This window comes from Aplidium turbinatum, chromosome 8 (assembly GCF_918807975.1).
Source record: "Aplidium turbinatum chromosome 8, kaAplTurb1.1, whole genome shotgun sequence".
Taxonomy (NCBI): domain Eukaryota; kingdom Metazoa; phylum Chordata; class Ascidiacea; order Aplousobranchia; family Polyclinidae; genus Aplidium; species Aplidium turbinatum.
Window position 1 is genome coordinate 28,336,092 of NC_137479.1, and position 15,720 is coordinate 28,351,811.

Consider the following 15,720-nt stretch of genomic DNA (forward strand, 5'->3'; position numbering starts at 1 on the left):
AGTTTAACCTCTAGGTATCTTGTTGCGTGTTTTAATTCTGATTCTTGCTGCTTACTTTATTCATTTTATCAGTACGTTTTTGTGTTGTGCCATCGTTGCTGAACAGGTTGTGTTAACCTGTTTTAGCCACCTTGATAAAGTCAGTCGTGCTGACTGACGAAACGTCGGAAATACAAAAGCTAGTTATCATCTTTAACATCAGGAGGTAACCTAGTAAATAGTCACCAGAAGAACGCAAAGTTTCAAGTGATAAAGCTTTGAATTAGGAAAAGTTTTTTGCATGTATTTGAGAGGCGTTTTGAAGGGACCAGTCAACCCTCTTCAAGGTATGGAGAGTTTTAACTAAAGAGCTTCGAATTATCGAACTTTGACTGGAGTTGCTCTCTAGTGCAAAATAATTATTCCAAGCTTTGTGCACAAAATCGGGCGCTTTAACCAACTGAGCTATCAGGACGAAGTGAACAGATTCAAAACTTGCAATTCGGCCTTCATTTCAATGGGAATGAAAGGCAAAGTTGTACAACATAGTAGTATGGTTTCTGCGTGGGAAGGATTAATTGAATATGTTTATGGCATCATAGCTTTCTTCAGCCTTGACAAAAGTAAGTGGTTTGGCACAAACACAGCCGGCTGCTAATTCGAAAAAAAAGCAACTTTTTCCGATGGAAGATGACTCCTGTGATGACAACGACCTAAAAACATTACACACAATGTTATCTGGCGCCGACACTGGCGTGACCAACGAACGAATGGATGAATGAACGAATTAAGGAATGAACGAATAAATGAATGGCATCATTGGCGTATGAGCAGATCTTTCCAGGCTAGATTGGAGGGCAAGAAATCATCAGCCACTCAGCAGTCTCGTCGTCCAGGACCCTCAAATCATGCGCACCGTGTGGAGGCCGGTGGGTTAGGCAGTGGTGGATGACATGGTCTGTTCAGTGGCACCACACTTGCATTCTGATGAAGGAGCCAAGGCCCACTTGTGCATGTCCGAACGAAAGCGGCCGACGCCAGTTCGCAGTCGGTTAAGCCTGACCCACGCAAGCCTTGCGAGGGACATCCCCGGTGGGCGGAGATCGGCGTCGGGTATGAAGTCACGGAGCGGGTATGAAGTAATGGCATCACAGACATGATATGTCGACCATACAAAAGACATGTTTCAAATTTCATGCGCATTGTTGTTGAAATGCAAATTTTCCTCAGAGTGCAAAATTTTCTAATTTTTAGATGGTTTATGAAAATAGGATCAGAGAAAAAAACTGCACTACGTTGCTCCAGCAGGTTTGCTGTAGGTCATTTTTACGTTCGTTCTCATGCTTGTGGAGCTTGTTTAGTCCCTACAGATTATCCATAAGTAATTATTGCGTTTCCTTATGGCACTTTGCATGTTTACAATCGTACCGTTGTACAGTGATGTACGCGCATACAAAAAATATTGACGCCGTCAGCGTAAACGCAAACGTTCGAAAAACCATACGCCGTATGCGTCAACGTAACTTGTAAGAAAGTTGGCGGCGTCAGCGTCAGCGCATACACTAGCGTAAACTAATTTTGTTTGCTAGGTGCCAAACATTCACACGGTATAAACCACTCGAAACAAACAAGTTTTGTTTTGAATTTCCACGAAGAAACACAAGCATCTGAAAGTGTTCATCTGACATTTTGCTGTGTTTTGGTTTCAATATGTCTTTGCCCATTGAAAACATTCTTTCAACTGCAGCGCTGGAAGGTATTGGCGTGTTGTAGCGAAAAAAAGACATTAAAAAGTATGCGTTGACGCTATGCGCTAAAAACCGCGAAAATTGTACGGCGTTGCCTCAAGCGCAAACTATCCAAAAAAATGTGGCCGCAAGCGTTAGCATAAACAAAAAGTCTACGCCGCAAGTATGCGGGGTAGAATTTGCGTCGTATACGTAGGCTACATCTCTGCCGTTGTAGAATTTGAAATGTTATCGAGTAATTAATCACATTCTTGCCATCGGGCCATCATGCCATCGGTATCCACACGTAGTTTTGCACTGTTTGCTTTGTACTTCTGCTACATGCTGCATTGCAATCAATGTGTTGTGATTAGAATGACATGAGCGGTACATCCGTAATTGATACGGCTCTCTTAAGCTGATGCTACCTACTATCTTGTGCAGTGTTTATCAATGACCAGCATAAGCCGGGAGTCGAACCAGGATTGCATGTTGGGAAACCCAGCGTCTTACCTGCTACGCCATTCCACCGCAATAAAAGACGCAGTGTCATTATTTACATTACTAGGCCTACTGTAATTGGGCTTATTTCTGTGCAAAGCTATCTGGGTTCATTGTTGACAATAGGCCTTGTTGAATCAACGGAAAGTCAACAGAATGGAAATATATTGCGATAAGACGGTGAGATTGATTGCAATACAAGAACGGTATTGGCACACTTAATTGGTACTTAGCATTGATATGCAACCTACAAATTCTTCTGGTATTGCTACTCTTCGGTACAAGAAAATAACCAACCAACCAAAGCTTGTGATAACAGATTGCAAATGTTTTAAACATTGCACTATGCTACATTAAAAAAATATTGTGTTTATTTTATTGAAAATAGAGAATTCTCTATGGTTCAACAAAGCAAACTCTCTACCAAAGCTTTATCATTGAAAATACAATTCAAAATGAATATCAATGCATCAAATGAAATTGATTTATAATTATAGCTTTTTTTCAAAATCATCAAACAGACCGGAATTTCCGATTGTAAATCGATCCTGTAAAATCCTTATTTAATGACATAAGATGAAGTGTATCATAAAATTCTTTCAGGGAAGTGATTTCGTCTGGTTTGGTGGCAGTGCTTATTTATTTTCATCAATAAATATAGGACTACCGCATAATCTGATCTACGGATGCACGTTTAAACCAACACGGTTTTGCCACCTTTTCGAGTTCTTGTTTTTTTGCTGTATTTTATTTCCACAATTTCGTTTCTTTTGCATTCCGATAAAAAATAAATTGAACTAAATACTGTAGTGGACAGTATTTGTAAGGGCTACATTTCAAAAAAATAAAAAACATTTAATTAATCAAGAGTCCAAAAATTGCAGCATGGAAACAAACATTAAAGTTTTACCTTTGATAAACCTTTTATGCAATGTTTAAAAAAACTTGGACAAAGTCACAACTAATACCAAAGCGTAATGATGTTTTCAAACACTGAACTTTCAGGCAAATTTTAGAAATTGTATGAAAGCAAAAGGCATGATCGTCGCTATAATAGCATTTGGAATGAAAGCCAGACGCTACACCTAATCTTGCACGGCAAACAGGATTGCCATATTGGCCATTTTAAAGCCAAATGTTAGAAACTTAAATTTTTTTTAACCCTATCTTACTACGAGCTGTTTTCGAACACGGAAAGCACGTCACGGCTATCTTAGCCCCGTGATAATTAATTGCTAATAACGGGAGCTATGAAAATCACAGAACCAAAATATTTTACAAGATAATAGTCATGTGTATTGTGCGTATAGAAAATAAATTTTTACTCAACAAATTTATTGAAATAAAGTGTTTGAGATGAAAAAACGTCAGAAAGTTGGTTTTTATTCTAATTTCCCGAAAATAGCTTCAAAATTAAAATTTTTGAATTATAACTAAACTAAACAAAAAATTACTTGTGCTCATTAATATAAGGCATTTTTGAACGTTTCTACATTTCATAGTAATTGCACTGACATTAACATATATATATACCTACCATTGCACGAAAATGTACAGTCACCTGAGACGAAATGCTTATTGTGAAGGGCAGGAAGGTAGAAAAAGGACCAGTTTAGGTATAGAAAATTTGCAAAGAATAAAAATAAAAGTCAAGAAGTTTCATATTTCTAGTATATTTCCTTCTGTGAAATATTTTACCAATAGAGTGGGGCGTCCTTATGAAACCCCGTGTGGCTACAGATAGGGTTAATACATTTTTAGATGGAAATATGACACGGTCGCAACACCTTAGGCTTTGGTAGTAATCATGCTGTTGACAAAATCAGCTCAAAATGTAATACTATGCAAAGCATCATCAAAATTTGGGAAAAGTTGCCTTTTCAAACTTGATGTTTTGTAAATAGGTTACTGCAAATTGATAAAACAGAGTTTTTTAAACTATTTACACTGTCAAAAAAATTAAAAAAAAACGCCAAAAAAATATCAAAATGCCAAAGTCAAAGTAACCTGCCAAACGCAATAAAAAACGCTCAAGTTTCTAAAATTTGGCGTTAAAACCGTCAATATGGCAATCCTGTTTGGCGTGCAAAATAAGGCCTAGCTTTTGACTTCCAGTCCAGATGCTATTATAGCAAAGTCCAGGCCAGTAGCCACTAATAATGATGTACTATTCCAATTAAACTCGAACAAAATTTTCTTGCAGATTGTCAAATAAAGAAAATTTAATTGACTAGAACAAGCAAGACTTCAAAACTCAAAACTCATTACAAAGATTGTTGTAATCAAGGAAAAGATAAATATTATAAATCATCAACAGACCAAGAATAGGTTGCACATCTAACATTTGTTCAACACAACGGAATGGACAAAAAAATTAAATCACAAAACTACTAAAGAACTGCTCATAACCGTGGACTGTGGCGCTTGGCATACAGTTTTTACTCCAAGCTAAAAACGTTATGATAATTTTCTAGATGTTTGTTTGAGATTTAAAGTTACAGCTTAGATTCAAAGTTTTTTGATCAATAGCCTTGTAAAGTCGTTGCAATGAATTTTCATAGAATAAAATGGTGGAATTATGGTGGAATTTTTTTGTATTCTTTTTCAGTTGCTGAATCAAATAGTTGCCGTCTATCACCACAAACAAGTTTTAATAATTTGATTTGGTAACACCATTAATGTGTCATCCTTTAATGAATAATAAAAATGTTATATCAGTCCCTAAACAGTTTCCAATTCATTGCTGGTCCACCACAGTTGATGTACTACGTAGAGGAAAGATTACGTCAAAGCACAACGTATTAGATTGTTGCTTGTTTTCTGATTAATTTTGTATCGCGAGTTTGTTTGTCTTTAACAATTTGCGTAATCTGCTGCATTTACTCGTTAAGGGTTTAACATCTATCTTGGTATCCACACCCGAACCAGAAATGTTGTTAACAAAATGTAAGTGTGGGCAAATGTTCAATTGCATGTTTTATTTGGTACTGAGATCTGAGGACAAAACTACACTCAGCCAAGGAACAATTGCGTTTTTTTTTATGTGAAAATGTCAATTTACTTATTTATCTGTTTTAAATTATTAACTACGACGAGACAAATCTAACGGACAATCTCAGAAAAAACAGAGTGATCGTCAAAAGAGGTTCAAAATACCCAGAAGGTATTAAAAATGCATCAAAAACCTTGTTCTGGTCTTTCATTAGTTAAACGAAACATTTTGGTCTGCAGGGTACAAACGTCTGGTTTGACTGCTCGCATGGCGTTCCAGTCAAATCAGCGCTTTGTACTTTTCACCTCAATTACATTCTTGTATTTTTTCTTTGTAAGAACTGCGTGGCGTTTAACATCACTTTAGGTGAGTCTAGCATTGTAGTGCAATCGACTACAATATTTTACTTCGACTTATTTTGCCAGTTTTGCCTTATTCTATCTTTTATTAAAATACACGTCTAATAAAAGTACAACTAATCTCTACGTCTCTGATGCTTGCAAGAGCTGTTGCCGATGGTACAATGCTTCTTTTTTACACAGTATACAAGGCAAAGCACTTGTATGACACATGAATAGAAGATGGACCAACAAAATGCTATTTAAACAGAAGTGCGAGCGGATGGTTTGATGGCGTTTGTTCTGAGGATTGGTTTTTCTCTGTTGTGGTTTCTTCTTTGAAACATCTCGAAGTTAAAAAAGTTCTTATCGGAGACAATTTAAGAAGCCATTTGTCTCTGGAAGTGATCACCAAAGGCGTAGGGCTAAACATTGCTTTTGTATTGCTTGCACTTAACTCTACGCATCTAACACAACTTTTTGATGTGGCCGTCGTTAGGCCAATGAAACGACATTGGCTTCGAATTATTAGTAACTAAAAAAGTACAGAAGAAGGAAGGCACGAGCCCAGTATTTCAAAGGCAACTTTTCCAAGGTTATTAACACAGCTGACCGAAGCTATGCAACTTAATCAAAAAGAACCCGATAGCCAGCTTTAGAAAAAGCGGAATTGTTTCTTACAACCTAAATGCAGTGCTTAACAGACTGCCAAAATTTGCCAACTTGCAACAAGCCAACGAAGATCATGATGAGTAGGATAAAAGGGATATCGTGGACTCAAATTTTTTGTCTGTGCTTAAAAAAATGCGTATGGTTTTATTGCCAGAAAAAAAAACGAAGTAAAAGATTGCAAGTTTCACTAAGCCAAAGGGTAGCTCTCTATTCAGGCAAAACACAGCGTGATAAACAATATCTGACTGAAGGTATTCAGCAGAGTCCTGAAGAAGTGGAAGATGCTTTAGCAGTTTAGCTGACATGGATATTACCAATTTTGGAATGAAGCATTTGGAATAAAAGCCAAACACTAGACCTCATCTTGCACGGCAAACAGGATTGCCAAATTGGCGGTTTTAAAACCAAATTTTAAAAACTTAACTTTTTTTAATACATTTTCAGATGAAAATATGGCACGGTCGCAACACTTTAGGCTATGGTAGTAATCACGCTGTTGACAAAATCAGCTCAAAGTGCAATATTATGAAAAGCATCATCAAAATTCGGGAAAAGTTGCCTTTTCAAACCTGATCTTTTGTAAATAGGTTGCTGCACATTGATAAAACAGAGTATTTTAAACTATTTACAATTCTAAAAAAAAATTAAAAAATTGCCAAAAATATCAAAATGCCAAAGTCAAAGTAGCCTGTCAAACGCAATAAAAAACGCTCCAATTTCTAAAATTTGGCGTTAAAAACGTCAATATGGGCAATCCTGTTTGCCGTGCAAAATAAAGCCTATCGTTTGGCTTCCAGTCCAAATGCTATTACAGCGACGTCCACGCAAAAGGCCATTAGTAATGACGTTACTATTCCAATTCAACTCGAACAAAATTCTCCTGCAAATTGTCAAATAAAGAAAATTTAATTGACTAGAACAAGCAAGACTTCAAAACTCATTACAAAGATTATTGCAATGAAGGAAAAAATGTATGAAATAAATCATCAACAAACCAAGAATAGGTTGCACATCTAACATTTGTTCAACACAACGGAATGGACAAAAAAATTAAATTGCAAAACTACTAAAGAACTACTCATAACCGTGGACTGTGGCGCTTGGCATAGAGTTTTCACTCCAAACTAAGAACGTTATGATAATTTGCTAGTTTACTGCATTACGGCTGATGTCGTGCGTAGAGGAAGAATTACGTCAAAGTGCAACGTATTAGATTGTTGCTTGTTTTCTGATTAGTTTGTTTCGTAAATTTGTTTGTCTTTAACAATTTGCGTAATTTGCTGCATTTACTCGTTAAGGGTGTAACATCTGTTATTCTTCTTGTCCAGAGCCGAATGAGAAGTGTTGGTAACAAATTTAAGTGTAGCTAAATGTTCAATTTCATGTTTTATTTGGTACTCAGATCTAAGAAGAAAACTACAGTAAGCCAATGATCAATTGCTTTTTTTAGGTGAAAATGCGTATTTACTTGAGAGAAAGGTTTAAATTTGTATTCTTTGTGCTTGCTTTAAAATAATAATTTCCAGGCAACTACAAAACAAAGTGCAAATATGAATAAACAATATTCTGTTTTTACAAACAATTAATAGAGATATAAGATAAACAATTTAGTCTAACTAGAATCAACCAATGAACCATTTGACAAAAAAATCCTTAAATAATTGTGTTTTTAATATTACGACAGATTTTGTTAGGCTGCTTTTTATTGGATCATAATCGTACTTACTTTTACAAAAATTGTTTCACCGACTAATTGTCAACTTGGTAAAGTCATTTCTTTCCGGCACATTACCAAACGGGGAACCACATAAAATACTTGGTATCAGTCAGGACTGAAAAACGTAGCCTATTACATTTTAATGTATTGAATTTCTAGACTTTTGTCACAAATATTAACTCAGTACATTTTCATAAAAACATGCAATTCACAATATATTTTTACATTCTATTGATCACTTGCCTCACTGGTAGAACAGATGATGTTTGCTTTTCCGTTCGCAAAGATAGAGATCATGGTACTGCTCAGCGTAAGTGTTATAACAATCAAAAAATAATTTCATAATGATAGCAGCATCCATACTTTATTGCAAAACGTAGCAGTTAACAATTGAGTTGATTTTTAATTTTGTTTATTCCAAAACTATCATTTTTTCCTAATGCTTATGAACAAATTTGAACAAAACAAATAAATTTTGCCTATCAAAAAATGTTGCCTTGCAAACAAAAAAACGTAACAGAGCATTAACTTTCGTGAAGGAACTTCTCCTTTCCGAAAATAGACGGAGTCGATTTTTTGTTAGCATAAGTCGGGGCATTTAACAACTAGCCTACTAAATCTCTAGTTGATTTCCAAACTTAAATTTTTCCAATTTCATAGAGTAATATTTTTGGGACTAAAAGTTATATTTGAAGAGCCTTTGTCCCAATATAGTTGCAGACAATATACAAGTAAGCATATCCCTGTTGTAGCAGATTTTACCTGCGCTAAATAAACAACAACATTTATTAAACATTTTGTACAAATTATTAAACAATGATACACAGAGTAAATCTTTTTTAGCCACACAACCTGCATTTCGAAGATTAGATAATGAATGGATTGCATTACCCAATGGGTATCAATACAAACTAACAACTACCCTTCGAAACTTTGACGAAAGCAGACAACTTTGCCAAGAGATGGGAGCTGATTTGATTGTTTATGGAGCTCGAGACATAGCAACTAGACGGTGAGATCGCAAGAGACGTTTAAAAATTATTTTGCAAGATTTATAGCAATTTTTTGCAAAACTGATTTACCTGTTTAAGATAAAAACGTACTTTCGTTGTTAATTTACCAAATTTGATTTTTTTTGTATTTCAATATATATAGCATATATTGCTTTTAGAAATTGTACAAAAATTAGTTTTTTTTTTTAATTATATTTTACAAGCACAATAAATGTCTTTTACTCTGTTGTCACAGAACCATCATAAATGCATTGAACCCTAGATATCATGTTTTCATTGGAATGACTGATAGAAAAGAAGAAGACACATGGAGATGGATTAATGACGATGAAGCACATGACGCTGAAGCGTTTTGGAATAGTCGAGAGCCAACTGGTGGACTTTATGAAAATTGTGCGATGATGAACTATTCCAACAATAGTGGCTTCAGCTACGATCTTGCATGTACTACACTACTCTATGCCTTATGTGAGAAGCAATGGAATTAAACTCTTAATCTACTAATCTACTATAGAACCATACCCAGCATTGCTACAAATAATCTCAATGGAAATGTATCACCGATTGTTGCATGGAATTCCGTAATTATTTTTGTGAGGAAAAGAGTTATACTTCTTTTATGATTAATTAGGTGGTCATCAAATATTACAACTTATAGGTTCTACAACATTAGATAAAGTTTTAGAAAAAATAATCAAATTTATGCATTCTGGATATATTGGAGGCTGTTGACTTCAGATTTGTTGACGGCTTTAACGCAACAAGTCGGGTACATGAGAAAGTATTATTTAAGTTGTTTTACTGTTTCACACTAAAAGCACGAGTTAATGTAAAGTTCTTCTTTTTCTTCTTCTCTATCTTATTCTTTATCATCTTTTTTATCTTCTTCTATTTCTTGTTTTTTGTTCTTTCTTCTTCTTCTTCTTTTTCTTCTTCTTTTTCTTCTTCTTCGTTCTTCTTTTTCTCCTTTTTCTCTTCTTTTTCTTCTTCTTCGTCTTCTTTGCGTGAACCCTTTTCTTCTTCGCCAATCCAACGGTGGATAGATTCCGCCTTTTACCACTCTTGAGCAGTGGTGGTGATTCCGGCTACATGTTTGTTAAAGCTGCGAAGACAAGAGTACGCATTAAAAGTTTCATAGATCAATACAAAAAAGAAAGCGAATACTTAAAACATGACCGTGGCATTAGTTTGTCATAAATTTTCTTCTTTTACATTAATGGAAGAACATGAAAAACAGTCCGACAGAGTATTGTGATAAAGTGTTTTAAATTTCAATAGTCTAAATTTCTTTCAGTGTGCATTACTTTATGCAGTGTTTGCCTTGGCGATTTTGAGCAGTTTTCCAGATTAATGCCCATGTAAGTTGTAATTTTCAATTTTTATTCTATTGCTTTTATGTATTATTTTTTTGACCATTGTTATTGAAATTGCGTTTTGGTCCCACTTTTTAACCGATAAAAAAAATTTCTTCAGCAACACCTCAGCCAGCAGACTATATGCAAAAAGACATTTAACAAGTGATATATTCCATTCTGATACCAACGTGTTTGTACCAGGTTTGTGGATAAAGTCGAACGTAGCGAGCAATGATAGGAGTTGGAAGTTTGTTGGTGGAATTGGAATCTCTATCAGTGTTGCCATCGAATGTCTGCTAAATATAAAATAAAACGTCTTATAGCCGCTATTAAAAAAAATTGTTTCAATCGATTAGAATACGCAGTTTCTTTATATTTCGTCGTTTTATAACTGTATTTTTGGAACGTTAAAAGTAAAATAACAGTTTCCCATAATCTTTTTCTCCTAATAGTAGCATATCTAAGGGAGTACTGGGTGACTATTCTCCTCATAATCAAAAAATGTCTATGATTTTGCAAAATGTTCTTGCTCGCTTTGCTCCCTCAATTGCAATTTATTAATCTAGTCGGCGGCATTGAGAACGCCCGGTTTTAACAATGGCTTTTAGGCGTAGAAAAGTTTTATGTTCTTTCAAAAGTTAAGAAAAAAATGCGATATTCCAAAGTGACTACATAGCTTACTTGCCTAGTTAAAAATTAAATCAATCTAGTTCAGTGTGTAAGTTGTGAAAAAAAATATGCCTTAAACATTATAGGAGATGTTGGGCCACCTCACGCAAGTTTTCGAAATCTCTTTGAAAGACTACAGAGAACAATACAGTACAAATATTGAACCATAAATTATTGAAATTCTTCTGTGCTCCTGAAAATTTTTTTTTTTGAACATAACTTGTCGTTTCAACGAAAACTTGTAATTCATACGTTACTTCGTTAATACTTGGGTGCTCTCCAAATGATAAAAACGCTAACAGTTGCAAATGTTTTCTTTCAAATTTTAAAAATTACTCATTAAACTAAATACCAAAGGAGAAACCTTGTTTTCGTTTACATAGTTTTCCCAAAAACATATTTTGTGCAATGGCAACTTATCATGTCTATATGACGTTTTAAATGCTTTTCAGCATATTCTGCATTGCTGTAAGCAAATGTACGAGCACTTATACAGTATAAGAAGTGTGACAGTGCAAGCAATGAATTGTAACGCTAAAAGAGAGCAAGTGCAATGAGGCAAGCTTTCGGTCACCTAAATTGAAATGAAACTGAAATTAAATAAAAACAGAATTTCCTTTACAGCACCGTAACTTCAACCACAAAAGGTACTACCAGTATATGAGATTAGCAATTAACTTTGCCGAGATGATTATACCCCCTGTGTCTGTGCGTTTCCATTTCACAATTTTTGATTATCCAATCGCGCTGTATATGGTTCGTGGTTTATTGGCAAGAATGAAAAAGCAGAAATATCTCATCTCCTACTCTTCTGTCTTTCATGTCAATTGTACAGTAAAAACCAAAGTAAAAAATAAAGTGAATTATGACTATAATTATTTGAAGTTTTTTGTTTTATAATTTTCTATCAGTATACACTTAACATTTGACGTAGCAATAACTTAAATTAAACCTAAATGAAAATTACTTAATCAATTGATGTTTTTTAAATAACATTTATTTAACTTTTATCAAATCACAACAGTCTAAAAATAAATAACAAGTGAAAAGTTTCAAAAATTTAAATTTAACTATTTAAAATTTTTAACTATAGTATAGGCATTAGGCATGAAGCTAAAGTGAAAACTAGAGTAATGTTTCCTCAATCCAGGCTATAGCAATGTTGTTTGGAACATATTTGTTTAAAATCAATAAAGATTTTTTTTCCTATGTTGATCTATTTCTATATCTTACTAATTGCTGGCTTGGCTAAGACTAGTTTTATGGACCATATGTTTCTTCTTCATCTGTAGTCACTGTAAAGCAAGCGTCTTCGGTTTTGCCATTGACATAAATGAAAAACAAAATACAATAAAATGTTGCGTAAGACATATTGAAGATTAAGAAAACCTCCTATGCTGATTAATTTTCAAAATAATAGGTTTGCTTATTTCTCTTTGTGAAATATCTTTTATGTTAGTAGAACTATGGACTTCACTAAAGTCTCGTATTAGAAGATATTTTTCTTCCTATATCATTCTCCTTACCTATAGTACTGTATGTGTTTTCATGCAAATTTTTTTTTTTTTCTAAATATAGCTGCTTCAAAAATGCTTCAAACAAAATATTTTAATCCAATTTACATCATTCTGTAACATCAATAATACAAAAAAACAAAACAATCTAATACCGTAAAACGGGGTGAATTCGTGTGGTGGGGTGAATTCAGACATTAGCTGAGTAAAATGTTTAGTACCTCAATTTTTCCGCTGAACTTCTCTTTTTAGTTTGTAGTTTTTGGATGTGAAATACATGTAATTGCAACTAACTTCATAAAGAGGGTATGTAGCAATAGGCTATCTTTTTGTGGTGCTGTGATGGAAGATATTGTGATTTAGTCAGCTGACTGCGATTTTTCAACCTCTACAAAACTCTGTATCTGGAACTTATCATTAAGGAAAAATTTGATCCTCTTTTACGTAGCCTATTCCGTTTTTACTGCAATATTATTGTTTTGGTATAAATTCAAATTTTCAAAATTACTTTAGGATTTTGTATTTTAGGGGTAAATTCAAACATTCCAAGAATTTAAGACAAAGTGCTTGGAGGACGGATAATCAACACATGTGACCCAAAAAAGATGGCAGAAACTATAGAAGCTGTCAAATCTGGCCGATTGAGTTTGATAAAAGCCGTAGAGAAATTTCTTGTTAAAAAATCTACGCTTTACGATCACGTCAAGTTCAAAAGCAGAAAACGTCAGGATAGCCAACCAGGCCAGTTAAGTCAAGAAACTGAGAAGCTTGTTGTTGAGCGATTGATTGTTTGCACTGACTGGGATTTTCAGCTGACAGCATTTGATTTAAGAGTTATCTGCAAATACTTACTTAGATCGTAAAGTCGTTAAAGTTACAAAATTTGCTGAAAATGTGCCAGGAAAAAAACTGGTCAAAAGCTTTCTCAAAAGACACTCAGCTGCCCAGAAAGATTGTCTCGAAACATCAAAGTATTTTATGCTTTTGTTGGTCCAAACGTAATCAAAGCTTACTAATTTAATCCGAGAAATTAATGGTGTTTCCTCTTTTTAAAATTATTAACTACGACGAGACAAATCTAACGGACAATGTCGGAAAAGAGAGTGATCTTCAAAAGAGATTCATACCCTGAAAGCATTAAAAATTCATCAAAAACCTTGTTCTAGTCTTTCGTTGGTTAAACGTAACATGTTTGACCACAGGGTACAAACGGCTGGTTTGATTGCTCGCATGACGTTCCAATCAAACCAGCCCTTTGTATTCTTCACCTCAATTACATTCTTGCGTTTTATCTTTGTACAAATTGCGTGGCGTTGTAACATCACATCAGGTGAGTCTACTACCAGCTCAGTGGCCGAGTGGTTTTGCTTATGGCTATGGTGCTGGTAGATCTGAGATCGATTCCAGGTCGGGTCAAACCGAAGACTTTAAAAACGGTACCGATTGTGTTCTTTCTTGCGTAACGCAGTGAGAATAACTCGGGTAATAATGTGATAACATCGTAAACCTGGTATAAAATTAAACATGAGCCCTGTCGCTAAAAGACCTTAGCTGTTGTAGAGCGACAATAAATAAAACAATAACACTATTATTATTAAGTGAGTCTACTACTGTAGTGCAATCGACTACAATATTTCACTTTGACTTATTTTGCCAGTTTTGCCTTATTCAATTTTTTATTAAGTACAGTCTAGTAAAAATACAACTAACCTCATCGTCTCTGTTGCTTGCAAGAGCTGCCGATGGTACAGTGCTTCCTTTTTGCACAGTTTTCAATGCAAAGTGCTTGTATGACACATGAATAGAAGATGGACTAACAAAATGCCATTTTAACAGAAATGCAAGCGGATGGTTTGATGGCGTTTTTTTGATGATTGGTTTTTCTCTGTTTTGGTTTCTAATATGAAACATCTCAAGGTTAAAAAAGTTCTTATCGGAGACAATTTAAGCAGCCATTTGTCTGTAGAAGTGGCCACCGAATGTGTAGAGCTTAACATTGCTTTTGTATTGCCCCATATTTGCCCGATTGCCCGAATTCGCCCAATTAATACTCTGTCCAAATTCTGTACAGATATAGTATCCGAATTCACCCCATTTTAAGGGGATGAATTCGGACAACTTTAACCTAAAGTTAATTAACCCTTTGAAGGTTGGGGAGAGCTGTCAATTCAACTTTTTTGTATCAACAGTTGTATCTCTAAAACCACTGAGGCTGCGACTACGCGATTTCTTGACTTTTCATAACTTTTATTCACCTCTATTGAGCTGAAATTTTGAGCGAATACAGGTTATAAATTGAGAGATATAAGGCATTTCTCAGCATATCCTCTGAAATATTTCATATTCTTTTGTTCAAAATTTTCCCACCAGCTGGATGAAAGTAATTAATTTGGCCCTCCTAACTGTTTCACAGCGTGAAGGGAATTGGCTGTATGTAAAATTATGTAAAGAATTTGCAATCCATCACAACATTGTAATGCATGTTCTTCATTACTCTACCAAAAAAATAAAGTGTAAACTCACGCTACAATTACAGTCATAAGTCACCTCAACATTTCAACGTATATGAACAGTTTTAAAATTTACATAGTTTTAATTTTCGGATATCCTCAGCATGAATAGTTTTACAAAATGAATCCCAAATTTTGAAACCATGCCATAAAAAATAACAGAGATATCACTCCTAAAGCATAAGAAGAATCGACAGCCCCACCCCCCCCCCCCCCAAACTGAGCAAGACTCCAGGAGCCCAACCTTCTAAGGGTTAAAAACAGTAAGCGTCTTAGAGAGAATTGAAATCTTCAGAAAAAGGAGTTTGGTTTATAAACTGACAAGACTTTTACTAATTAAGTTATAAGAAAAATTAAATAAATTTAAAAAACCAGCAAAACCGTTCAAGTTCACCCCGTTTACCCAGTGTTTTTCGTCAGTCCAAAGTATAACAAAAATGACAGCTATGGACACTGGTGTTTTGCCCATGAGGCTGGGCTTATCAGTATCGCACCACTAATTCACTATTCTTTCGTTGGTTTATATTTTTTCTTGAGTGCTCATTAGGAAATGTAAGTTCAGGCTGCCCAATAAAAAGTGGACATTCCAGCTATCAATCTCAACATTTGTAAGCATTGTTGATGACAGTGAACAACACAAGTCGACTCCGGACAACAGAATGACAGATGCTAATAGATCATCAGGGTAACATAAAAATAATGATCCACGCGTCACAAAACTATTCAGAAAACA

General features: G+C 34.8%; 1 protein-coding gene across 1 annotated transcript; it reads left to right on the forward strand.

Annotated features, from left to right (window-relative positions):
* The first annotated feature begins 532 nt into the window (after positions 1 to 532).
* On the forward strand, positions 533 to 9,427 carry LOC145776230 (C-type lectin domain family 6 member A-like). The gene is made up of 3 exons (XM_082587632.1): positions 533 to 602; positions 8,770 to 8,938; positions 9,175 to 9,427. Exons 1-3 carry the CDS (start codon positions 533 to 535, stop codon positions 9,425 to 9,427), a joined length of 492 nt encoding a protein of 163 aa, XP_082443758.1.
* Positions 9,428 to 15,720: the final 6,293 nt, after the last annotated feature.

Coding starts and splice junctions, on each gene's coding strand:
- LOC145776230 (XM_082587632.1), top strand. CDS start 533: ATGGTTTCTGCGTGGGAAGGATTAATTGAATATGTTTATGGCATCATA. Junction 603..8,769: donor TTTCTTCAGCCTTGACAAAA/GTAAGTGGTTTG, acceptor AATCTTTTTTAG/CCACACAACCTGCATTTCGA. Junction 8,939..9,174: donor CGAGACATAGCAACTAGACG/GTGAGATCGCAA, acceptor CTGTTGTCACAG/AACCATCATAAATGCATTGA.